General features: G+C 64.3%; 1 protein-coding gene across 1 annotated transcript; it reads right to left on the bottom strand.

Annotated features, from left to right (window-relative positions):
• Positions 1-591: 591 nt before the first annotated feature.
• Positions 592-21780, bottom strand: ZSWIM4 (zinc finger SWIM-type containing 4). Its single transcript, XM_048831919.2, has 14 exons — positions 21389-21780; positions 17748-17949; positions 8672-9028; positions 7677-7825; positions 7117-7267; positions 6424-6603; positions 5772-6086; positions 5323-5460; positions 4808-5071; positions 4532-4667; positions 3933-4090; positions 2913-3076; positions 2370-2451; positions 592-1905 (listed from the first exon to the last, which is right to left on the bottom strand). Exons 1-14 carry the CDS (start codon positions 21551-21553, stop codon positions 1031-1033), a joined length of 3336 nt encoding a protein of 1111 aa, XP_048687876.1. The 5' UTR covers positions 21554-21780; the 3' UTR covers positions 592-1030.
• Positions 21781-24865: the final 3085 nt, after the last annotated feature.

Below are 24865 nucleotides of genomic sequence, written 5' to 3'. Positions count from 1 at the left end.
AGCCAGATCTGACCCGCTCAGATACCACGGGAAGGGGCACTGCAGGAAAACCCAGGTCCCCTCTGGCTTCCTGGCTCCTGCTGGGCTGGTCCATCCACCCTCAGAGACAGCGACCGGGGCCACCTCCCAAGGGGTCATTTAGCCCTTCAAAAGGCTGGGAACAGGTGGGGCTAAAGGAGCTGAGGGCCTGGCCCCTCCCCGGGGTTACAGCTTCGGCTCCTCGCACTTGCAAGACGCCAGCAGGGGAAACAAATCCGCTATTGGCGTGGCCCCTGCCCTGCTTCCCCCCACTTCACCGCTGGGGGGACTGGGCAGGGCAGGTGTGGTCTTCTGCTGTCACGGGTTCAAATTCCGGAGGGGGAATTTATGGACAAAAATGGTGCGGACGGAGGGAGAGCTGGGGTGGAGACAGGGCTGATTTCCAAGGATTATGGATCCCCCACCTGGCTCAAAAGTGGCAGGAAACCAGCAGTGCCGCCCAGGTGCTGGCTGAAATCGCACGCGTCTCGCAGCAGCCGCCGAGCCCAGCTCCAGGGCCCCAGCCACCCCCCATTCTGTGCATCACACCCAGGCCGGCCCCCACCCCCAGCCGCTTCTGCCCAGCTCCGACCCCCCCCGCTCGGCTCTCACAGATGATCCTTCAAGACAGACGGCTGGTAGCCACAGCCGTCCAGCGGTAATACTGAAATCTGCGACTCCTACAACCCCACCATGAGTCCGCCCCCCCCCAATATAAATTGAACACTGGAGAGAAACGGGGTCCTTCAAACGGGTATAGAGTCCCCCCATTGACCAGGTCCTGGCCTAGGGACCCCCGTTCAGATGGGGCCCCTGGCCAAGGGCTCCCCTGAACTGAATGATAGGTGGGCCCTATGTCAAACCAACTGTCACCCTCAGGGGGCAGCAATGTGGGGGTTCTCCAGCTGAATCCATAGACCCCCCCCACCTGAGCCACTCCTTTCCCAAGGCAGGGGGAGGATCAGCCTGTGGCCCCCCCCAAGGGGGAGGGATCAGCCTGTGGCCCCGCCCCCTAGCCAAATCGCTCCCGCACCAGGAGCATGAGTTTCTTCTTGCCCTTGTAGGTCTGTTTGAGGTTGTCGAGGAACTGGCCGAACTGCAGGTGCCCGTCGGGGGCAAGCAGGAAGGTCTCGCGGGCCTTGCACAGGAACTCGATGAACTCGCTGTAGTGGCGGGGGCTGATGTGGGTGAGGCGGGAGTGGGTGGTGCTGACGTAGGCGGCGATGGCCGCCTCCAGCAGCTGGCACAGGGGGGCTTTGTCCAGGCCGGGGGCGGCGGGGGGCTTGGCGGCGTGGCGGCGGCCCGAGAGGGCGGCCAGGCCAGGCGGGGGCAGGCTCCAGCGACGCAGGATGTCGGAGAGCATGGGGGCGCACTGCACGCTCTGGATGATGAGGGGCACGATGGCAGAGAGCTGGCTCTTGCCCAGCGAGTGGCTGAGCGAGCAGGCCCAGAGCACGTCGTTGACGGCCGGGTGCGTGTCCTGGTTGAAGGCGATGCTGAGGTGGGAGAAGGCCAGGGTGGCCAGTTTGTAGGCACGGAGGGGGAGCCCCCGGTGCTCCATGTACCGGGCCACGGTGAAGAGGTGGGAGTGGCCCATGCCGGCCGTGGCAGCCGAGTCCAGCACGATCTGGTAGGCGGCCTCGAAGGCAGCGTGGTCCTTCTCGCACAGGGTCAGGGCAGGCAGCGAGCAGTTCTGAGGGTCCTTCATGGCACACTGCAGGGCCACGGCCCGGGCCCGGGCCCACAGCTCGTCCCGCTGCCCGAAGGCCAGGTTGAGGCGCAGCAGGGTGGCCGGGGTGGTGCCCGTCACGGCCACGATGGTGGTGGCTTCGATGGGGGTGAAGAGGCTGTACCAATTCTGCATGATGTTCATCAGAGCCTGCACACCTGGGGGGGCAGGGGCGGGCTCAGTGCAGCTCACGGGTCTCCACCCGCCCGCCCCGCCTGCGAGACCCCAGGGGAGGGGTCAGCTCAGGTCACAGGCCTCAATTCCCCCACCCAGCCTGCGAACGCTGCAGCGGGCAGGGATCGTCCCCATCAAAAGAGACTGCAACTTGCCCAACTCCAGCTGGGATGAGAACCCAGGAGTCCAGGGACCCTACCCCTAGACCCCACTCCGCTGCCAGGGCTGGGAAGAGAACCCAGGAGTCCAGGGACCCTACCCCTCACCTGGTCTCACTACTAGACCCCACTTCGCTGCCAGGGCTGGGATGAGAACCCAGGAGTCCTGGCTTCCATCCATGCTGGGTTGCCGGGAACACCAGGTGCCATGTCAGAGGGGTGGGGGTCAGCTGGGCAGAGGGCCATTTGTGGGGTATCCATGCCCCCCCTCCCCCGGCTTGCCCACTCACCGATCTCGGTGGCACAGCTCACCAGCCAGCGCACCATCTCTCTCCGGCGCCAGGTCATGGTGTTCAGAGTCATCCGCATCACCTGTGGGGTGGGGGACGACACAGCTCGTGAGAGTGGCCAGGGCACGGCCCCAACAAGACAGCGCCTCCACGGCGGGGAACCCATCTACAATTGCCGTGCACTCGGATTATAGCTCTTACAGAGCCTTTCACCAGAGGGGCTGAGGGCACATGGGGTGGGGTCATGGCACAATGGGAAACTGAGGCACAACAGGGGAAGGGACTGGCCCAAGGTCTCACAGTAAAACTGTGGTAGAGCTGGGAGTAGAACCCAGGTGTCCTGACTCCTAGCCCACCCCTACTCTAACCACTAGATGCCACCCCCTTCCCACTGTGTGCTGTTAAGCAGCTGCTGCGCCCCACCCCAGAGGTGGCTGCATGTCAGTGCTGGGCAAGCGACCATAGCAACAGGGTCTGTCAAGATCTTCGCACTCCTCCAGTCAGGAAGCAGCTATCCCCCCCACCCCCCTCCGCCCCACATACCTGCAGGCCGAGCTCCAGGGAGATGTTGAGTAGCGTGGAGTCCGGCGGGGCGCTGGCCGGTGTTGCAGTCTTACAGGCATCCTGGGCCAGTTTGAACAGGAGGGCGGGGGAGTGGATGTTCTGCTGGATGGACCCCAGGACCGTGTGTAGCCACTTGGGGTCTCCTAGACCAGGGATGGGGGGCAGGGATTAGCCCCAGGGGTGGCTGGGACACCCAGGGGGAAAAGATCTGCAAGCTGCAGGGCTAGGAACGGGGAGGGGGGACGACGACTCGAGCGCCCTTGGGCCTGGCTCCCAGTGGGGCTGATGCCCACAGCTCCCAGCGATCACAGGGGCCCAGCTTCTGAGCCTCAGGAAGGGGCTACAAAGACTTCCCCCTCTAGGGGGCGCCGGCTCTGATCTGGCCCCAGGGTGGGGACTGGCTGGCTCAGGGGGGTGGGGAATGGGACACGGGGCCTGTCCCCTCTAGGGGGCACCGGCTCTGATCCGGCCCCAGGCTGAGATCTTGCATCCTTTCCCATGTGAAGGGGCTCGGGGGGCCCTGTCTGGCCCAGAGGAACAAGTGTCTATCACAGAAGCTTAGGGCTCTGTGGTCCCCTCGTCCTCCCATGGGATCAGCATGGGGCCGTGTGAGGGACTTGACTTGGGCACTCAGTCAGTGGCAGAGGAGGGAGTAGATCCCAGGAGACCTAGTGCCCAACTCTACCCCTCTGCAGTGTAACGATTAGAGCCCACCCCCCTCCCAGAGCTGGGGACGGAACCCAGGAGTCCTGGCTCCCAGCCCCCCTCTAACCACAGGGCCCCACCCCCCTCCCAGAGCTGGGGACGGAACCCAGGAGTCCTGGCTCCCAGCCCCCCTCTAACCACAGGGCCCCACCCCCCTCCCAGAGCTGGGGACGGAACCCAGGAGTCCTGGCTCCCAGCCCCCCTCTAACCACAGGGCCCCACCCCCCTCCCAGAGCTGGGGACGGAACCCAGGAGTCCTGGCTCCCAGGCCCGTGCTTCAGTGTCTGGCTTCACCTTTGGCTGCGGTGAGCATGGCCGATGCCAGCTCACACTGGCGCGTCTCCAGGTGGCCCAGGATGAACCAGCGGGGGAAGCGATTGGCCATCATGGAGTCCAGCGGGTTCTGGTGCAGGATGTCCCCGGCCGGCATCACCGTCTCCAGCACGGGGAGCCTGCGGATGGGAAAAGGGGGCTGGTCAGGGCAGGTCCCAGCATCCCCAACCCCGGGCTCAGCAGGATAGCCAGCAAAAGAACCAGGAGTCCTGGCTCCCAGCCGCCGCCCCCCAGCTCTAACCACTAGACCCCACCCCCCTCCCAGAGCCAGGGAGAGAACCCAGGAGTCCCAGCCCCTCCCTGGTCCCAAAGGCGACAGGAGGGGAGATACACTGGATATCGCCCCCCCACATCCCCCATGGGAGCAGCTCGTTCCATGGCAGTTGGCGGGGGGGGGGTAGGGGTGTGGATCGGCCCCTCCCCATGCAGCCTCACCAGGTATCCCTGTGCCCCCCCGGCACAGCTGGGTGACATGGGGGGGGGGGAAGCGGCTAGGGGTACCCAGGCTGCGCAGCAGGGTGGGGGGGTGAGGTAGCCGGGGCCGGTGGGTGGGCACATACCTCATGGCTCTCAGGGCCAGGCGATAGGCCAGGTCGGCGTCGTGGGGCAGCAGGGCGGCGAAGAGGTAGCGAGCGAAGGTGTGCATGGGCACGCTCTCCCGGAACACCACCTCCCCGAAGCCGCTGAACGGGCCGCCTGGCAGGGAACAGACGCCAGGGTGAGGGGCTGGCCGGGCCGGGCGCCCTCCCCCCGCCCCACCGGAACCCCAGAGCCCAGCTGGGCCCCCCACCCCGGAGCAGAGAGGGAAGCCCGCCCGGGGGGACGCAGCCCGGTACCTGCCAGGAGCAGCGTGGCCTGCTTGCGCAGAACCTGCACCAGCCTCTCGTCCAGCTCCATCTCGTCCAGCAGGGCGACGAGCTGCTCCTCGCGCCGCACCACCTTGTCCTGGGCGTGGAGCCCCTCGGGCAGGGCCCGCTGCTGCCCCAGCCCCGCCACCGCCACCTCCAGCGCCAGCGTCAGGTACGACGTGCCCGAGCCGGGGCTGCAGGGGATGGGCACATGCTGGTACAGCACCTTCTTCTTCCCCTCCGCCGCCACGTCTGCCAAGGGGGGGGGGGGGGGGCGTCAGCCACGGCCGGCGTGCCCCCCTCCCCCGTGCGGGAGGAGACGGGGGAGCCCTGGACTGAGCCGGAAGTACAGACACCGATGCCGACCCCCCCCCCCCCCAGTCTGTTCCAGCACTGACCCCTCCCCACCGGTCCCCATTGCCGAAGGAGGAGGGGGGGTCCACGGGATCTCTGCTTGCGACCCACCCCCCGGCCACAGAGCATGGTACATCCCCCCCCCGTACCTGGACAGAGCGACAGCCCCTCATGGTCCGTGCGGCAGGGCTCCAGGAGGGTCCGACACAGGCAGCCGATGGGGTCCAGGGGGTGGCCCACCCAGCCCTCCAGGTTGGTGATGGACGTGCTGCCCTTCTGCAATATCTCTGCGGGGGGGTCGGGAGGGCCCGTGAGACACTGGCTCTCCCCGCCCCCCCACCCCGCCAGCTGAGACTGGCCACGCTCGCTGCACGGGGGCCCCTCCCGGCCCGGAGCCCCCTGCTCCTCCACACCTGAGTCAGGGAGCCCCCCGGCTGGCGCTGGCAGGTCCACCTCCCACTTCCGTGAGCAGAGCGAGCAACCCAGGCGTCCTGGCTTCCAGCTGGCTCCACCCACTAGACCGTCCCCTCCCCCGCCCCCCTCCCCCCAGGACTGGGAATAGAACCCAGGCATCCTGCCCCCCAGGACTCCCCCCCACCTTTCTTCTGCTGCTCGTAGCTCTCCAGCTGGTGGCGCCGTTGGAGGCGCATGGTGGTGCCGAGGGCGGTGGCCAGGCGCAGGGCCTCTCGGGGGTAGCCGTGGGAGCGCAGGGCGTCCACGCGGGCGCAGGCTGTGGGGAAGGGGTCGCCCAGCCAGAGCGGGCGGCCCTGGGGGTCGAAGCAGAGCTTGTCGCCTCCCGTCTTCATGCCCAGGCCGTAGCCCTCGCTGCTGAGGATCTTCTGCAGGTGGCAGTCGCCCCAGCGCAGCTCCCCGGCCTTGATGGCGCGGCCGAAGACGGTCTGGCGGGCGGCCGCTGCCGGGGAAAAGCCGGACTCAGGGCAGGGCAGCAAGACCCAGGGCCTGGCCCCTCTGGGGGGCACCAGCTCCCATCCAGCCCCAGGGCAGGGGCCTGGCTGGCTGGCGAGGCGGGGGAATGCAGCTCAGGGCCTTTCCCCTGTAGGGAGCGCCAAGATCTGAGCCATGGGGAGCAAACACTCCCCACGCTGCCTTGGGGTCCAGGGAATGGGGAACTGCTCCCAGCTCCATCCATCCCTGCCCAAGGGTCCCTCCAGCCTATCCCCTGTCTCTGCTCCGAGTTCCCACTCCTGTCCCCTCCCTGGGGCCCCCATTCTGTCCCCCCCCCCCAGTACCTGCACTGGGGACCGAGGGGGGCTGCAGGGCCACGGTGGCTCCAGGCACATCGAAGGAATAGTTGCCCTCCTCCAAGGGGCAGACATCCAGCTTGTTCCACTTCTTCAGCAGTGCCAGCCACAGGGCACGCTCCTCCGGCTTGCAATGGGGGTTCAGGACCACACATACCCACAGGGCCCCTGCAGCAGGGAGAACAGGGTGATGCAGGCGCCAGCAAACCAAAAGTTCACCCAGGCTGCAGGGGCCGCGGGTCGGGAGCGAGGGGCACCGGCAGTGGGGGGCCCAGGGCTGGGACAGCAGGGGGCTGCGGGTCGGGAGCGAGGGGCACCGGCAGAGGTGGGGGGCCCAGGGCTGGGACAGCAGGGGGCTGCGGGTCGGGAGCGAGGGGCACCGGCAGAGGTGGGGGGGCCCAGGGCTGGGACAGCGGGGGCTGCGGGTCGGGAGCGAGGGGCACTGGCAGAGGTGGGGGGGCCCAGGGCTGGGACAGCAGGGGGCCGCGGGTCGGGAGCGAGGGGCACCGGCAGAGGTGGGGGGCCCAGGGCTGGGACAGCAGGGGGCTGCGGGTCGGGAGCGAGGGGCACCGGCAGAGGTGGGGGGGCCCAGGGCTGGGACAGCGGGGGCTGCGGGTCGGGAGCGAGGGGCACCAGCAGATTAGCCTGGGAGGTGCTAGTCTAAGAGGCTCCCTCCATTACCCAGCTCGTCCCACAGCTGCCGGCACTTGTCCGTCATGCCGGCTCCCTGCTGCCTCCACAGGGCCAGGCGCGGGTCCTCCAGGAACTGCTCCGTCATCAGGATCAGCATGCGGGCGCCGTTGGAGTCCCGCATCCGCAGCATCTCACGCACCTGGGGGGGGGGGGGGGGGGGAGGGTGCGACTCAGGGGGGGCTGGCGACCGCTGCAGCCCAAGGCAGTTGGTGGGGGGAGCCCAGGAGGCCTCCAGCCCAGGGTTGCTCCCCCCCATCCCCCCCAGCTCCAGCAGAGACCCCCGCACTGCAGGGCAAAAGGGGGCAGGCAGCAACACGCCCCCCCCCCGCACAGGAAGAGGGGTCTGAGCCAGCTCCAGCAAGGGGCTGAGGTGGGACAGGGCACGGGGGCAGGAGTGATCAGCAGGGACCCCTGTTCTGGGGGAAGCCATGGGGGGGGACAGGACCCCCAACGTGGAGGGGGGAGGGAGGGGACACAGGCCAGGCCAGGGGGCAGGGCGGTTGTGGCCCTGCTGAGGCTGGGGAGCCCTTGGCGGGGGCAGGAGTTACCTTGTTGAACATGGACTGCAGCTGCTTGCTGGCCCCGTAGTAGCCGCCGTTGGACAGGAGCTGCCTGACCTGCTCCTGGATCTGCTCCTCGTCCAGGTGCCAGCAATTGGCGTCCTCGATGCCGGCGCCAGCCGTGGGGTCTGGGGCGCCTGGCGGGGGGGAACGGGGGTAGGGGGGGGACAGAGTCAGCAGGGCAGAACCCCACCCCCGCCCCCGGGACTCCACCTCCCTTCTTGGGCAATGGGGTGGGGGAGGGAGTGACAGAGGCCCCTGCTCTGCTCCCAATCAGGAGGCAGATCCCAGATTCCACAGCCACCCACGGGTCCCCCCATTCCGTAGCCAATGGGAGGCGGATCCCAGGGCCGAGAGCGACCCCCCCCCCCCACGGGTCCCCCCACTCCGTAGCCAATGGGAGGCGGATCCCAGGGCCGAGAGCGACCCCCCCCCACGGGTCCCCCCACTCCGTAGCCAATGGGCGGCGGATCCCAGGGCCGAGAGCGACCCCCCCCCATGGGTCCCCCCACTCCGTAGCCAATGGGAGGCGGATCCCAGGGCCGAGAGCGACCCCCCCCACGGGTCCCCCCACTCCGTAGCCAATGGGAGGCGGATCCCAGGGCCGAGAGCGACCCCCCCCCACGGGTCCCCCCACTCCGTAGCCAATGGGAGGCGGATCCCAGGGCCGAGAGCGACCCCCCCCCCACGGGTCCCCCCACTCCGTAGCCAATGGGAGGCGGATCCCAGGGCCGAGAGCGAGACCCCCCCACGGGTCCCCCCACTCCGTAGCCAATGGGCGGCGGATCCCAGGGCCGAGAGCGACCCCCACCCCACGGGTCCCCCCACTCCGTAGCCAATGGGCGGCGGATCCCAGGGCCGAGAGCGACCCCCCCCACGGGTCCCCCCACTCCGTAGCCAATGGGCGGCGGATCCCAGGGCCGAGAGCGACCCCCCCCACGGGTCCCCCCACTCCGTAGCCAATGGGCGGCACCCCCCCGTACCGTGCACGCGGTTGATCTCGGAGCCCAGCAGGAGGATCTCGTCGGCCAGCCGCTGGGCGGTGGGCAGCACCTCGGTGTGGTGGGCGCTGATCAGGTACTGCACGAACTTCTGCAGCTGGTCGCGGTTCATCTGGGAGAGGGTCTCGGAGATGGGCAGACGCAGTTCCACCTGCCGGGCGTTGCGGATGCGGCAGAGAGAAAGCGCCACCACGTGGGCGCAGTAGAAGATGTCCCGGCTGCCGCAGGCGCAGCTCACCGACGTGATCTTGCACCGGTCAAAGCTGATGGAGACGTGGAAGCTCCGCTCCGGCTCGCTGGGGCCGGCCGGCTCCGTGACATTCCCACTCAGGTGGAAGCCTGGGGATGGGAAGGGACAGGGTTGCTGCGGGGAGGGGGAGGCGGCCCCCCTGCCCCAGCCACTAGTCCCCGCTCCCCTCTGAGAGCTGGGGTAGAGCCCAGGAGTCCTGGCTCCCAGCCCCCTGCTCTAACCACTAGACCCCTCCTGCCCATTGCCTATGGAGCCTGGGAGCTCTCTGGGGGAGGGACCATCTCTCCCCGTGGGTCTGGGCAGCACCCGGCGCAATGGGGCCCCTGATCTCAGTCAGAGCCTGCACAGGACCTGGCCCAACAGGGGGCCCTGATCCTGGGCGGTGGAGCAGGCGTGGGGAATCTGTGCAGCGCTTGGCCCAACAGAGACCTCAGTGGAGACTGGGGCCTTCAGGTGCTGTCAGAGTCCAGATCCCGCTGCCAGGGAGTTGGCCCCAGGCTTCCCCCTCAGCTTCTCGGTCACAGAATCACCAGGTCAGTCGGGAAGGTGCCTCGCGAGGTCACCACCTCCAGCCCCCTGCGCCGAGGCAGGGCCAAGAAAACCTCGACCACCTCTTAAACACTCCAGTGTCCGGGATCCTACAGCCCACCGCGGACACCCAGACCGGAGCTGCCCTGCCCCGAGAGTTAGACGGTTCCCCTAATATCCAGCCGAAATCTGCCCTGCTGCAGAGGAAGCCCAGGGCTTCTTGTCCTGCCTCCAGCAGCCACGAAGAACAATCCATCCCTGTCCTCTGGCTGACCAAGTTTCCAGCCTGCAGGAGGCCAGGAGCGCCAGGGCACATGACAAATCCACACCGGCAATTCCCCCGTGCCCGACGTTATCCCCTATCCTCGCAGACCAACACTCGCCTCCAGACTCTCCCCGACTTCCCCGCGTCTTCCCTCCACCGCGGCCCCCGGAGCTGGCCGAGGCCTCCCCAGCACCGAGCGGAGCCCAGCACCGACCTCCCAGGCCTGACACCCCCCGCCTGCCTCTGCACCTCACTTCTGTGTGACCGCATCCCATTGTCAGCCCATGTTCAATTTGTGACCCATGGTCACCCCAGGCCCCTTTCGGCAGCATTGCGGCCAAGCCACTTATTCCCCCTTCAGAGCCATCCCTTGAGTTCGGCGAAGTGGGACGACTGCCCTGGGCCCCATGCTCTGGGGGGCCCTGGGCTTCTATAAAACCGTGAGGAGGCGGGCGGGAAGGTGAGGCGAGCGGCAGATGGGCGGGGGGGGGGCAAAGAGGAGCCCCCCTACCAGATCCTCCCCCACCAACAGGCCCTGCCCAGCGCCTCCCACAGATCAGCTGTTTCTTGCCGCAGGGAGGGGACAGGAGTGAGGGCTCAGAGCACTTGGGGGAAGAGCCGGGGCAGGGGCAGGGCCTTGGGGGGAAGGGGTTGATTGGGGGCGGGGCCCAGGCAGAGCCTGGGGGAGGCGCAGGGAGCAACCCCTGGCAGATTAGAAACAGTGCGCCTACGTCCCAGGCCCCGCACACCCCTAGTGATGGCCCGGTCCCCGGCCTGTAGCTGGGCCTTTGCGTTTCCCTTCCTCAGCGCGGGAGTTTGCGCTTCTCTTGCAGATTTCAGACCAATTCTCTGATCTGTCGCGGTTGTCCTGAATTCTAATCCTGCCTCCAAAGCGGGGCCAGCCCCTTGCAGCTCGGAGCCATCTGCATCCCCTCCATCATCCGAGTCATTAACGAACGGTGCCAGACCCAGGGCTCAGCCCTGCAGGACCCCACCGGATCTGTCCTCCGCGTTGGAGGGCAAACCCGGGTAACTATTCAGAGTACAGTCATTCAAGCACCCACCTTATCGTAATTCCATCTAGACCACGCATCCCTAGTCCGCTCATGAGAGCGCCATGTGGGACTGCATCAAAAGCCTGCCTAAAATCAAGCTACATCACGTCTACTGCCCACGGCCCCCAGGCCAGGAACGCGGTCAAACGAGGACATTGGGTTGGCTTGGTACGGTCTGTCCAGTACCAGGCTCAGGCTGACTGGTCTATAGCTCCCAGGCCTCTTCCTTCCCCTTCTTAAGAACACGGTTGCCCAGCTCTGGTCCTCTGGGCCCTCCCCCGTCCCCCAGAAGTTCTCCAAGACGATTGCGGATGGGTCTGAGCTTGCTGTGGCCAGCTCCATCAGTACCTAGGGCGAGTTCGCCAGGCCTGCCGCCATGCATGCAGCTAACTCATCTCCGTCTCCTAGCACCGGTTCTTCCCCCTTCCTGTTAGTGTCACCGGTGCCGAGGACCCGGTCGCCATTAACCGCTGAGGTGACGACTGAAGCAAATCAGGCATTAAACACCTCAGCCCTAGTGAGGTCGTCAGTTATGAGCTCTGCGGCCCCGCTGAGTAGTGGCCCGGCTCTTCCCTTCCCCTTTCTCTTGCTCCTGTCACATTTAAGGAATTGCTTGGTATTGCGGCTTGTGTCCCCCGCCAGGGGCAACTCGTTTTGTGCCTTAGCCATTCTCCGTTTGTCCCCACTGGCCTGGGCTGTTCTTTTGTGCTCCTCCGTAGTACTGGTTTCCACTTTTGGCAGGAGCCCTTTCGGAGTTTCAAGGCATTAAAAGCCCTCTTGCCCCCCGCCCCCGGGTCACCTGCAGCCCCTCCCCCCGGCCAGAAGGAGCAGGCGTTTGCAGGTGAATCCCCGGGAGGCTGGGCTGATGAGAGCCGGCTTGCCCGGAGGAAGGGGCAGGGGAGGTCAGCCTGCCTGGCACACACCCAGCACCGGGGGTGAATCACACGGGTGAGACGGGTATTGGGGAGGTGGGGACACAGACACCCTGATGGAACCAGTCCGCCAGCAGCGCCCCGCCCCCGGCTGCGTCACAGCCCAGCATGGGTGGCAGGTGCTGACGTCTGACCGAGACTGGCCCGGGGCCAGGCGGTGACTCACGGTGGCACAGCTCGGGGTGGAACCCGTGGCTGCCGGCTCACGTCACCGCACGCCGCAGGCTGGACCGGAGCCAGCGGCACAGGCAGGAGGGGCTAGAAATAGAAAGAGGAAGAGACTGTGGGTGCCGGGAATGGGGCCGCGCTGCAGCTGGGGCCTGCCCGGACGGGGTCAGAGACACAGCAGGCCCCAGGCCACCCTCCCCTGACTGAGACTGCAGGGAGTAAAACAGAGAGTTACCGCCCGGGCACAGTGCTTCAGCCCAGCTGGAGTCCCCACGACCCAGAGGGGCCCCGTCACCCCCAAGGCCAGAGAGAAATCCAGGCACTTCACCCCGCCCCCCGACTTCCCACGGAGAAAGGGAGACACCACCCAAAGACCTGGGCTGGGGTCCCGCGCGGCCGGCTTGGAAGGACGGGCATGGGCTCGGGGAGATCCATACTCAGTTCCCAGCTCTGCCAGACTCTGGGTGTTGTCCAGCAAGTCACTGGCAATCTGTGCCTCAGTTTCCGCCCCACCCCCCAATCTACAATATGGGGATAATAATCCTCTACCCAGAGCGTGAGCTCTGTGGAGCAGGGACCGTCTCTCACTAAGAGAGCTCTAAGGTGTTGGGGGGGGGGGGGGGGGAGAGTTGCAGCACCCAGAACCCAAGGGATCCCTAGCACTGGGACAGAGAAGCAAAATCCACAGTGGGGAACAAGCTTATAACCTTCACTGGAATGCAGGATTCTTCACTTCCTGTCTTAAACAGGGGTGTGGCTTGTACACAGCTGCTGCCCACCCCCCCCCCCCCCCAAGTGATGGCTGCATTTCAGTGCTGGGTGAGGACTCCCTGTACAAACAGCCCTGCAGCTGCTGCACCCTGCCCCAGCGGTGGCTGCATTTCAGTGCTGGGTGAGGACTCCCTGTACAAACAGCCCCTGCATTCCACCCCAGAGGCAGCTGCAGCTTGGCCAAGGTCCTCTAACCATTGCCATTATATAAATAAATGCTAAACTTTCTAGAGCTGTTCAACAACCCCTCACTGGTCCTCAGCCCCGCCAGCAAGCACCCGTTCATAAAGCTCCTTCCTCGACGAGGGCAGCGTGAACCCCAGCTCCGTTTGGGACGGATTCGGACAGGCAGCTGCACTGCGGTGTTCACTCTAGAGCTGTTTGAGTATGACCCTCCTCCCCCTCCCATCCTGACCTGTTGAGCAGCGCTGCTGGGCACCGCCCCAGAAGTGGCTGCATCTCAGGGGCAGGTAAGATTTAGATTGTGGGGTCCTTAGAGGCGAAATACACAAACAGACCCGACAAGCTTCCAGCCTGAATACGGAAACGCCATTAAATGTCTCACTCCCCCAGAGCCTGTGACCCGGGACACTGGATTTGTGTTACAAACCCTGTAAAAGCCACGGCCCTTGCTCGGAGATCTCGGGGAGGAGGAGAGCACAAAGGGGGTTATAAATACACAGCCCTGGCCGTAGGGGCCAGCCAAACTGAGCTACAACCAGGCTGATTTCAGCAAGCACTATTAGGGAAACTGAGGCACGGGGCAGGGATGTGCCCAAGCTCATATGGCAGAGCCAGGAAAAGAACCCCGGCGTCCTGCCTCCCAGCTTGGTGCCTGGGCCAAGCTGCCTCTGGTTCTACTCCAGACACTGCATCAAATCAGCAGTGGGAGTCGCATCTCGGCTCCAGTCGCACTCGAAGCTGCCCTGCCTCCGGCTTGGAGCAGGGGAGTGGGACAACCCGAGTCCTGGTTTTCACCCCGTGGGTCCCGCCCACTCCACTCTCACCAGGTGAGCACCCGGGGGCTGCTCCCCCCCACCCCGGGACAGCACGCCCAGAAATCCGGGAGCTCTGGGGCAGAGGGGCTGGGGACAAGCAGCCGACTGAGGCTATCCTCCATCCCCACCCCTGCACACACAACCCGGCGCTCCTGCCCACAGCCCCCCTCGGAAATCGGCCACCTTTCCCCTCCCAGCCCCGGGGGGAGCCGCTCACCCCTTTGCTCCATAGCCACCTTCGCACTTCCACGAGCACCCGGCGCCACCCCAAACCAGGCCTGCGTTTATCGCCCCGGGGACAAGCGCCCGAGGGGCCTGGCAGCTGTGCCAGCCCTGGCCCTTTCTGGCCCGAGAGCGGGCGGGTTTCTAACCGAGCGGCACGAGGAACCACGCAGGAGGGCAGGCACCAGGATGTCTGGCCTGGGACCCTGCGCTCCCCGGGGCGTCGCCAGCCTGCTCAGGCGGCAAAGGGCCAGGATCTCGAGGCAGCTGATTTCAAACTCGTCAACGTTGCTGCTCAGCCCTTCAGCGCTGGAACGAGAGGGGCACGGGGACTGCCTGCCCGGAGCGGAGACCCAGCTCCGCGCCTCCCTGTGCTTCCGGGGACAGTGCACCAACCCCGCAGCAGCCCCCGAGGGATACCCCACCCCCTGCATGAGGTCTCCCCAAGGGCGTGTCTCCACCGCCCACTAAGCTGGAGGACCCAGGCTCAGGGACGCCGATTCCACACTGCAGCGCAAGCCTGGGTTTACAACGGCTGGACCCGGGCGTCACAGCCGTGCTGACGCTCCACTCTGCACCGATCTTCTGCCTCGGATCTGCACCTCGCCCTGCGTCCACACTGCGAAACGACAGGGCTTGGACCGGAGTCACAGCAGGACTTGGGCTGAGACCCCCCCGCAGCAGGGTCCCAGGACCCAGGTCTGGTGCCTGACCAGAGTCAGACTGAGGTGTGCTGGGCCCAATGCCGAGAGTCAGACCCCAGGCTTAGGCTGTAGTGTAGACAACAGTCAGAGCTTGGCTTCGGCTCTGAAGAAAGAAGTCATCCATCCCTTCCTAGATGGCTGCTAGCACTAACTGTGGCTGTCGTTGTTAACCACGTAAAACATCCAATCCCTCGGACCCTTGCTAAATTCTCAGCCCCGAGGCCATCCAGTGGACATGGGTTCCGCAGGCTAACGCAATGGTCAGACAAAGCCTTTCCTTTGAGCAGTTTGAAGAAGATGCCTTTTCATTTCACCAACGTCCCCTTGATCTGGTGCTGCAAGACAGAGTCCCCACAGCCAAACGCTTTTCAGCTCAGACATCCGCTAACAGACCTGGGTGACGCTTTCTGGCCCTGATCTTTTACACCAAGAACACATGAGCTTAAGCCACCCCACTGGCCCCAGCAGTAACTGCATTACGAGGACACAGCAGCGTCTTAGACAGGCAGGATGGAGCCGGCCCCAGCTCTGCCAATTCCGCTAGCGGGAAAGGTGCTGGGTCCGGCACCCACCTGGCTATTTCACATCAGCAATCCTGTCTTGAATGCAGGCACGGGCAGGTCAGAAGAGCTGGGAATCAAGGCCATGCGGCCCTGCAGGTCCAGCTGCATGCAAGTAACTGGCTCCACATGGCTTTCCGGACACAGCTCTGTAATAGCACACAGGCAGACCCCATCTCTAAGTGTCCCTGGGCAGACCTGGGCTGGAGCACAGCCCAGAGACATGGCTAGGACCGGTCTACACTCAAAATCGCAACCGGGGGACTGGAAATGGGTCCTTTGCCAAGGTGGCTGCATTGGCCTGTGTTTCTACAGCGTGTGAACAACAAACCCCCAGCTTAGCAACTCTCAGTGGCATGTCGCAAAGCACTTCACGAACAAGGTCGGAATTATTAGCCCCATTTTACATATGGGGAAACTGAGGCACAGAGACAGGACCTGACTTGCCCATTGTTATGCAGCAGGCCAATGGCAGAGCTGGGAACAGAACCCAGAACTCCTGCATCCTGGTCCAGTGCTCTAGCCACGAGGTCACACTGCCACCCCATTCAGCACCTTCCACACTGCATTCCCACGTGTACAACACTGACCAAATAAATTGGCCTTTCCATTAGTAGCTCAGGGATGCTGGACACACAATTGGGCCCTAATACAAAGCAGTATTAGGAGCGGATTCCTTCCACGCAGCTGCACGTACAGGCTCACAAGGCCTTAATTCCCAGGTCTGCCTGGGCCTTTCCCCAACAGAGGATTGCTGGCGTGAAATAGCCACGCAGGTGCCAGACCCAACACCTTCCTGGGAGCGGAATTTGCAAAGCTGGGTGCTGGAGATGCTGCTGTGTCCTCATTCCCTGGAGTTACTACTGGGGACAACAAGCGTGGGGGTGAAAGCTTGCAGCCTCGTGGCACGCAATCCCCCAGAGAGACGCAGCCGGAGCTGCTAGCAGACGTCAGCGCAAGACAGAGAGTCTTATGTCCGTGGGGTCTCTTACTGCAGGAGCCCCAGAGGGCATCCACTTCTACAACAATGGGACTCTGTTGAGCACTTTCAGACCCTCTGAGATTCAATGAGGAGCAAATTTCAAACCCACCCCCAGAAAAATCCCACAGGAGCGTCTGATTCTCAATACACACAAAGCAAAGCCATGCTGCGGGTGCCCTCACCCAGTTCTGAGAGTTTATTCCCAGACAATTTCCCCCGGGGCAAGGGGAAACATTTGGAGTGATTTTCCCCACTGGGGTGAAGGGGATCAGACTTTCCACCAAGGTGGGGGAGAAGAACCAGATTTCACACCACACCAGCCCCAAATGGAACCACATTTGAAAAAGACAAACAGACTTTTGTTGCCGAAATGAGAAGGGGACGGGAAGCCCTGGAAGTTGGTTGAGGAGTTGCTAGTGCAGACACACAGGCAACCCCCCTCCCCCCCCAGCTGCCTACAGTTTCTCCTGAAGGGCCTAGAACAGCCCTTGGGGGGCGGGACAGAGTCGGATGGGGAGAGAATTCAGACAAAGGCAAAGCATGTGTTTTGGGCTAGGCAGCCTGCCGTTCACAGGCCCAGGAAGACAACCTGATGCCACACTAGAGACAGGGAGTGGCCAGTCCACAGCAGGGCAGATGAGGCCAGGACATGGGGCTTCTCCCAGGGACCTGGCCGGTGCCGATCTGAAGGTGCTAGTGTTGGGATGGCAAAGGGCTTGGGATGTTTCAAGCCGGACGGGACCGAGCCCCTGGGGAACGGGACCGAGCCCCTGGGGAACGGGACCGAGCCCCTGGGGAACGGGACCGAGCCCCTGGGGAACGGGACCGAGCCCCTGGGGAACGGGACCGAGCCCCTGGGGAACGGGACCGAGCCCCTGGGGAACGGGACCGAGCCAGCAATACTGGCCGGGTTAAAGGACTGGATCCCAGGGTGTGGGCCCGTCCCATCTCAGCAGCTGAGACTTCGCCTGGTTCTTAGGGCAGCAATCGTCCATGTCACAAACCCCAGCAGCGACCAGCCCCTGGAGTCCCCGTTCCTCCCCCGCCCCCGACCGATTGGGGTCTCTGTCGGACCAGGCGCTGCACACAGGCATGCACAATCCTTGACCACAATTAGGGGCCTGGGATGGGTGCTGCACAGACACCCCCGACATGGGGGTCCCTGTGGTTCTGGGTGCCACATGGGGCCCCCGTCATGCCAGATGCCGCACAGGTGTGCCCCCAACCATGATCCAGACCCCCTCATGCCTGGCACCACACAGATCCTCCCCCTCCAGCTAGCAGGGGCTGCACGGACACAGAGCGACAGCTAAATAGAGAAGACAGAGGAAGGATCAGACCCTGCTTTAGATCTGGGGAAACTGAGGCCCAGAGAGACGCAGTGACTTGCCCAAGAAGTCCATGGCAGAGCCGGCAGTGGAACCTGGGTCCCAATCCTGTGCCAATCCCTCTCTCTGGGGCAGGCTCAGCAGAGGGACCGAGTGGCAGGGCGAGCGTAGGGGCTCCCTGCAGATGCCCTCCCGGCGAGGATCTACCTATGCAGCAGCTTTCGCCAGCCCCAACTGCCCTCTGCCCCGGCCCCCGCCCTGCCCTGCCCCCAAGCCCCCAGCGGGCGACACTCACCCACTTGCAGCACCCGGTCGACAGCCCCAGATTGCAGCAGGTGCAGGCCGCGGTTGAAGGGCACCCGGGAGTCGCGCTCGCCTTCAGGGGGGTGGCCGCCGAGGGACGAGTACATGCAGATCTCGCGCTCGCTGCGTGGGAAGGACCAGAACACGATGCGCTTCTGCACAGGCTCCGGGACGCGGGAGAATCGCTCCTCCACCTGCAGCACACGGGGGCAGGGGAGGAAGGGACACGGCATCCGTCACCCACCTGGGCTCAGCCAGCGACTCGAGCTCGTCCTCACCTGGGCGGACAAGGGCCAGTGGAAACTTATAGGCCAACATCTTCCAAGTGCCATCGGAGTAGCAGGGATGCTCCAGTCACTGGGCCATCCCTGGCCGCTGGCTAGGATGAGCCTGCACCTGGGAGCCAAGGCTGAAGAGACGCCCCCCGCCCCCGGAAGCCGGTTTGGTGGAGCAGGGAGGCAGATCAGCCGCTGTTTCTAGACACACACACACCCCCGAGCACAGACCCCTCCAGAGCGAGGGGCATGTGCGGGATCTCTGAAGCGTTCTCCCCTAAGCATGGCAGGAGGGAAGCGGGATCTAGTGGCTAGAGCAGGGGAAGACTCATAGATCCTGTGTAATGCTCTCCAGCACTGGCTAAAACAGCCACCGGGGCTCTGCTGGCTTGGAAGACTCAAAGGGGAACGGAGCCCAGGCGTGTGGGGAGCAAGGACCATGACAAGAACCCAGGCCCCAGAGAGACACCAGGCGAGGGAATAAAACGGCAATGAACCATCAGTTTCCCCTCGGTGAGATTTTCAAACCTGACCATTGTTCTCATAGCCGGGCTGACGCCAGTGCCCCACCGCACCCGGCGCTGCACAGCCCCAGGCCGAAGGCCTGCCCCACACCATGGAACAGAGACACAAGGGAAGGATCATGCCCGCCCCCCCCCCCCCCCACTTCACAGAGGAGGAAAACAGAACCGCAGAGAGGGGCAGCAACTTGCCTGAGGTCACACGGGGGAGGCTGGGTCCAGCACGTTCGCAAGCCCCTAGACTCAACACCCTGCCCCTGTGATGAGCTCATTTCTCATGGTGGGCCTGTTGCCTTCATCAGGCAAAGCTCCTGGGAGATCCCCCCAGAGAGGGGTGCAGGATCAGGGCTCCTTGCGACCAGCCCTCCGTCCGTTAACTGGAAGGCAGGGCTACTGCATTACACTAAAGCCCCATAGTGTGTTATTTTCAAGGACACCCACGGTCTATTCCCCCCCTACCAAGGAAATGTCAGGGGGTCAGAAACTAATGACAGACAATGTTCTAAAAGGGCAGATTTAGGTCTCCATGACGCAGGGGCTCAGAGCAAAGAGAAAAAGAAAAAAGCCACTGTCAGTTTCACCACAGAAAAAAACAGGCCGCCCTGGTTTGCATGTTTTCCTCTGTCAACCCCCTCAAAGCGGAGGATCAGTGACTGGGCGGGGGGGGGCAGCGGGGGGGCTGGATTCAGCTGAGCAGCCCTGCAAACAAGGAGCCAGCCAGTGTTAAGAAGCAGAGACTTGAACAAGAAAGTGCTTGCAACTTAAAAATAAACCACTTTCCAGAACTGGGGAGCTGCCTGGCCAACAGACAAGAGCCCCGACAGATTCATTAGACACCAGCACGGATACGCGAGGTGTGAAATATACCCTGGAGAAGGGGGGGGGGGGGAAGAGAGTCTATTGTACATGAGGGCCTAGCAATCTTTACTGTATTTATCCTCACACCTCCCCTGTGAGACAGGGCAGAGCTATCACCCCCAAGGGACAGAGGGGAAACTGAGGCATGGAGCAACAATGGGACTTGCTCCCGGCAATGGGCGTCTGTGGCAGAACAAGGAATTGACCCCAGCTCTCAGCTCGTGCATGAACCACCTTCCTCTCCCTCAGCATGCAGACCCCAAGCTGGGTGGGCCCCCATGGTCCGGGGCTAGGAGGAACGGGGCAAGAGGCGCATTTAGGATCTCGCAGTCAGGTGTGGATTCTTCATTTGCAGCTGGACCCTTGGAGTCAAAAAAATGACTAGGGCACCGTCTGCCACTAGAGGATTGCTCCTGTCCAGGGATGTCCCAGTGCTGATATTCTCTGACACCAGGATCTCTCTCTACCTCCGCAACCAGCCAGGGGCCACCCCCAGCCCCGCATCCAGCAATGGGGAAGGGCATGACATGACAGCTAGGTCAAGAACGGATGACCTAAGGGTCAGAGGGACCAATTCTCAGCAGGGCAAAATCTCACACCCTTGTGGGTCTTTACACCCGGCCCTCAGCTCAGCCCATCTCGTGCAGAAGAGTAAAACCAAGAACACAGCTGAGGGCTGAGCAGCCTGCATTTTTAACTGGTCCTATCAGCCCCCTGCCAAATGCGTCTCTGGGGCTGATCCCTGGATGGAAGGAAGCTGCCCTTTCTAAAGCCACCTCTCTCACCTGTTCCAGAGCACAAAGGCTCAGCATGCCCTGGTGGTGGGGGCTAGCGGGGAAGGGTTCATTCCTCTCGGGGAGGGGTGTCATGACAGGAGACTCCCGTCTGACAAGTTTCCCAGCCTGACTTGAAACCAAATCCCTTCCCTGGGAGAGGATCGTCCCAGCAGCCTGGATTCTCGGGGGACAGGGGGGTTTAAATACTGGTTTGGAGGGTGGGGGGAGTCAGCCCCACGTACAGATAAGCAGGGAGATGGGGAGACAAGTCTGCTCCCCACCCTGCTGCACAGCTGTTTGTCAAGGCTCCCTCCGGGGGTCACGTCTCCGGGGTTTTGCCCAGACTAGTTTTTGAAGTCCCAAGCAATGAGGAGGGTGCCCGCCAGCTCTCAGCTCTGGCTCTCAGCACAGATTTCCCTGGTACCCAGCTTGAAGGCAGGAATCTAGGGCGGGCAGGGGCCTTCTGGCTCATTGCCTCCAGTCCCGGAGACAACCCCTGAAATTCCCCTTTGCTCAGCTTCCATCCTCCCCAATAACTGAACACCCCCTCTCCACCAGTGCTCCCCGCTGGGGCAGCCAAGCTGGGGAACCCGGAGGAGGGGGCTGAGCCGGGATTGCCCGTCACCCCAAAAGGAGGTCAAAGAGCCACCCAGCAATTTACAGAGGGCTGGTCTGGCCCGGGCGTGAGTAACCACTTCCTCTGACCCCAGCCAGTGTCACCCTGCCCGCAGGCAGGCACCTGCCACGGGGCAGGGGAGGAGGAGTGGGCGGCAAGAGGCCGCTCAGCCGGTGGGGTGCGGGGCCTGATCCTGGCTCAGAGGCCGTGGGGGGCGAGAAGGTCAGAAGGTGGGTTGCCGACACCTGCTGTAGGGGCGGTGGGGGGGTTCTCAAAAGGGACCGGGGGCTGGGGAAGAGGATGAGGTGGGGCCACCCCAAGGGAAGAGATTGGGGGAAATGCCCCAGTGGGGTTATAGGGGCAGCCCTCAGAACCCGGGGGGGGGGGGAGCTGAAGGCAGAAGTGTGGGTGGGTGATGGGGGGATAAGGGATAGAAAAATGGGCAGACACGAGGGTACCGCCAGGAGGGCTGACACGGGGGGGACACCCCCGGGGCTCCCCCCCAGGAGGGCTGACACGGGCGGGGACACCCCCGGGGCTCCCCCCCAGGAGGGCCGGGGATCCCCGCCGGGGCCGGCCCCCCTCACCTGCTCGAAGGCCCACGTCTCCGCCACCCGCTTGGCGCTGAGATCCAGCAGCGTCTCGGGCCGGCCGCCGCCGCCGCCCTCCGCGGCGGCCCCGAGTCCGGGCCTCTCGGGCCGCCCCCCGCCCCCGGGGGGGCCGCAGCGCCGCTTGGCGGCCGGGTGCTCCATGGGCTCGGGCGGGCTCGGGCTCCCCGCGGCCCAGCGCTCGGGCTCGATCCCCGGGCTCGCCCGGGCGGCTCGCCGGGGCCCCGCCCGCCGGGTCCGGAGCTCGGCGGGTCCCGCCCTGGGGGGCCGGGGGGGGGGGTCTCCTCGGGCCCGGGCCGCTCTCGCTGCGCAGATCCCCCGCCGCTGCCTCCGGGCCGGCCCCGCGATGCGGCCCCTTTAAGACGCTCCACAACAATGAGCTCGACGGCTGCTTGATCCCCGGCTTCCCCGCCCCCTGCCCGACTCCCATTGGCCGCCGGGAGGCAGCCCCCTCTTGCCAATGGCTGACCTCTCTGTCAATCAGTGGCTGGGCCCCCTCCCCCACGTGGGAAGTCTGGGGAGAGCCGTCAATCAGGGCGAGTGGTGCACCAATCAGGGAGCGCGGGACCGGGAGGCTGTGCCCACATATGGGGCAGGTGGGTGTGGCCGCTGAGCTTTCATTCACAACATTCGAAAGAGGCTGGAAATGGCAACAATATAGCAACCGGGAGGTTGTGGTGGGTTCCGGCCTAGGACGCAGGCTCCTCCCCCTCCCCGCCCAGGTACCCCCCGCGGCTCCTCCCCCTTCATCTCTCAGTCCCTTCCAGGGACCCCCCCAGCTCTCCTCCCCCCCTGCGTCTTCCAACCAGGGACCCCCACCCCCAGCTCTCCTCCCTCCCCCCCCGCGTCTCCCAGCCAGGGACCCCCACCCCCAGCGCGCCCCCCCTGCGTCTTCCAACCAGGGACCCCCACCCCCAGCTCTTCCCCCTTCATCTCTCAGTCCTTTCGAGGGACCCCCACCCCCAGCTCTCCTTCCCCCCCCCGCGTCTCCCAGCCCAGGGACCCCCACCCCCAGCTCTCCTCCCCCCCCGCGTCTCCCAGCCAGGGACCCCCACCCCCAGCGCGCCCCCCCTGCGTCTTCCAACCAGGGACCCCCACCCCCAGCTCTTCCCCCTTCATCTCTCAGTCCTTTCGAGGGACCCCCACCCCCAGCTCTCCTTCCCCCCCCCGCGTCTCCCAGCCCAGGGACCCCCACCCCCAGCTCTCCTCCCCCCCCGCGTCTCCCAGCCAGGGACCCCCACCCCCAGCTCGCCCCCCCTGCGTCTTCCAACCAGGGACCCCCACCCCCAGCTCTTCCCCCTTCATCTCTCAGTCCTTTCGAGGGACCCCCACCCCCAGCTCTCCTTCCCCCCCCGCGTCTCCCAGCCCAGGGACCCCCACCCCCAGCTCTCCTCCCCCCCCCCGCGTCTCCCAGCCAGGGACCCCCACCCCCATCTCGCCCCCCCTGCGTCTTCCAACCAGGGACCCCCACCCCCAGCTCTTCCCCCTTCATCTCTCAGTCCTTTCGAGGGACCCCCACCCCCAGCTCTCCTTCCCCCCCCGCGTCTCCCAGCCAGGGACCCCCACCCCCAGCTCGCCCCCCCTGCGTCTTCCAACCAGGGACCCCCACCCCCAGCTCTTCCCCCTTCATCTCTCAGTCCTTTCGAGGGACCCCCACCCCCAGCTCTCCTCCCCCCCCGCGTCTCCCAGCCCAGGGACCCCCACCCCCAGCTCTCCTCCCCCCCCCGCATCTCCTAGCCCAGGGACCCCCACCCCCAGCTCTCCTCCCCCCCCCCCGCGTCTCCCAGCCCAGGGACCCCCACCCCCAGATCTCCCCTTCCCCCGCGTCTCCCAGCCCAGGGACCCCCACCCCCAGCTCTACCCCCCTGCGTCTTCCAACCAGGGACCCCTACCCCCAGCTCTTCTCCCTTCGTCTCTCAGTCTCTTAGAGGGACCCCTACCCCAGTTCTGCCCCCCCCCCGTGTCTCCCAGCCCAGGGACCCCCCCAGCTCTTCCCCCCCCGTGTCTCCCAGCCAGGGACCCCCAGCTCATCCCCCCCCACGTCTCCCAGCCCAGGGACCCCTCAGCTCCAACTCCTGCATGTCCCATACCATCGACATCCCCCTGGCTCTTCCTCCTCCCCCTTCCTCTTCCAGACTAAGGGATCCCTCGGCCCAGAAATCCTCCTTTTGCTGCAGTTCCCACTTCCAGCTCCAACACCTCCCCTATTCCTCCTGCTGCAAGCAGATCACCCACTCCATGTGCAGGTTCCACCCAGGACTATGTACCCACCCCAGGGTTGCATGTTCCCATCTGTCTCCCATCCCATGCAAACCAGCGTGATGTATGCAAATCTCCTTCCCCTGTGGAAGGACCCAAAAGGCTGCTGTTTATAAAGGGCTCCAGTTAATTTTATAAAAAGAAAAGGAGTACTTGTGGCACCTTAGAGACTAACCAATTTATTTGAGCATGAGCTTTCGTGAGCTACAGCTCACTTCATCAGATGCATACCGTGGAAACTGCAGCAGACTTTATATATACACAGAGAATATGAAACAATACCTCCTCCCACCCCACTGTCCTGCTGGTAATAGCTTATAATTTTATGGGACTTGGCGGGGGGGAGGGATGGATAATATCCAGAGCCCATGAAGGCAAAAGAGGGAGGGATGCTAATCAATGAGGCAGGACAGCATCCCTAAGAGCAGAGGTTTGCCCAAGTGTCCCTCCCTTTCTCTGTTACTATCCGCTGTCACCCCCCTCCCCAGAGGTGGCTGCATTTCAGTAGCCCTGAGCATACAGCATTTGAAGTGCCTTTGGGGGGCCTCGGCTCATCCAGCCTTATCAATCATCACTGCACAGGCCACCAGAGAGGCTGGCTGCACGCTGGACTTACCCATCCCCCTGCACAGTGTTTGGACTCGGGGAGAGTTCCTGCACCCAGATCATCGATTAATTCTTTACCGCCAGGGTGCGACTCCAGGGTCACACCAGAAGTAGCTGGGAGATCAAAGCTTCCCAGGCCTCCCTCAGCCTGCTCGGCTGCCCCCCCCCTCGCCCCCGCCCCTGTCTCCCCCGGCTCTCCAGCTGTTCCGTCTGCTCTCGGCTACCACCGGCTTCATCCTCTGCCGGAATCGACTCGGGCATTGAGGGGTTAAAGCGGAGTGATCCTTCAGGGCCACCCTAGCAAACCACTGGAAGGAAGGCAGCACGCCACCCACAAGACATCTGAGCTCTGCCTCTTCCTGGAGAGAGGGTACAAATGGCCAGTTCCACACCACGCTCATTGGTGGGGGTAACAACTGGGGGTTCCGTTGGGTACAGGTGTTGGTTATCCCACCCTTTCCATACCTTACCAGGGGAGGTATGGAAAGTTAGAAGATAGGGATCACTGATATAATAATAACTGGCTTCTCCTCAGATCTTCCTGCTTTGTAGAGAAGGCCAATATCATTATCGCCTTTTGTAGACGGGGAA

Source organism: Caretta caretta, chromosome 20 (assembly GCF_965140235.1).
Source record: "Caretta caretta isolate rCarCar2 chromosome 20, rCarCar1.hap1, whole genome shotgun sequence".
NCBI classification, from domain to species: domain Eukaryota; kingdom Metazoa; phylum Chordata; order Testudines; family Cheloniidae; genus Caretta; species Caretta caretta.
This window is presented reverse-complemented; position numbering and strand designations above follow the sequence as displayed.

Coding starts and splice junctions, on each gene's coding strand:
- ZSWIM4 (XM_048831919.2), bottom strand. CDS start 21,553: ATGGAGCACCCGGCCGCCAAGCGGCGCTGCGGCCCCCCCGGGGGCGGG. Junction 4,091..4,531: donor CTGGCCCTGAGAGCCATGAG/GTATGTGCCCAC, acceptor TCCCATCCGCAG/GCTCCCCGTGCTGGAGACGG. Junction 1,906..2,369: donor GAGCTGTGCCACCGAGATCG/GTGAGTGGGCAA, acceptor CTGCCCCCCCAG/GTGTGCAGGCTCTGATGAAC.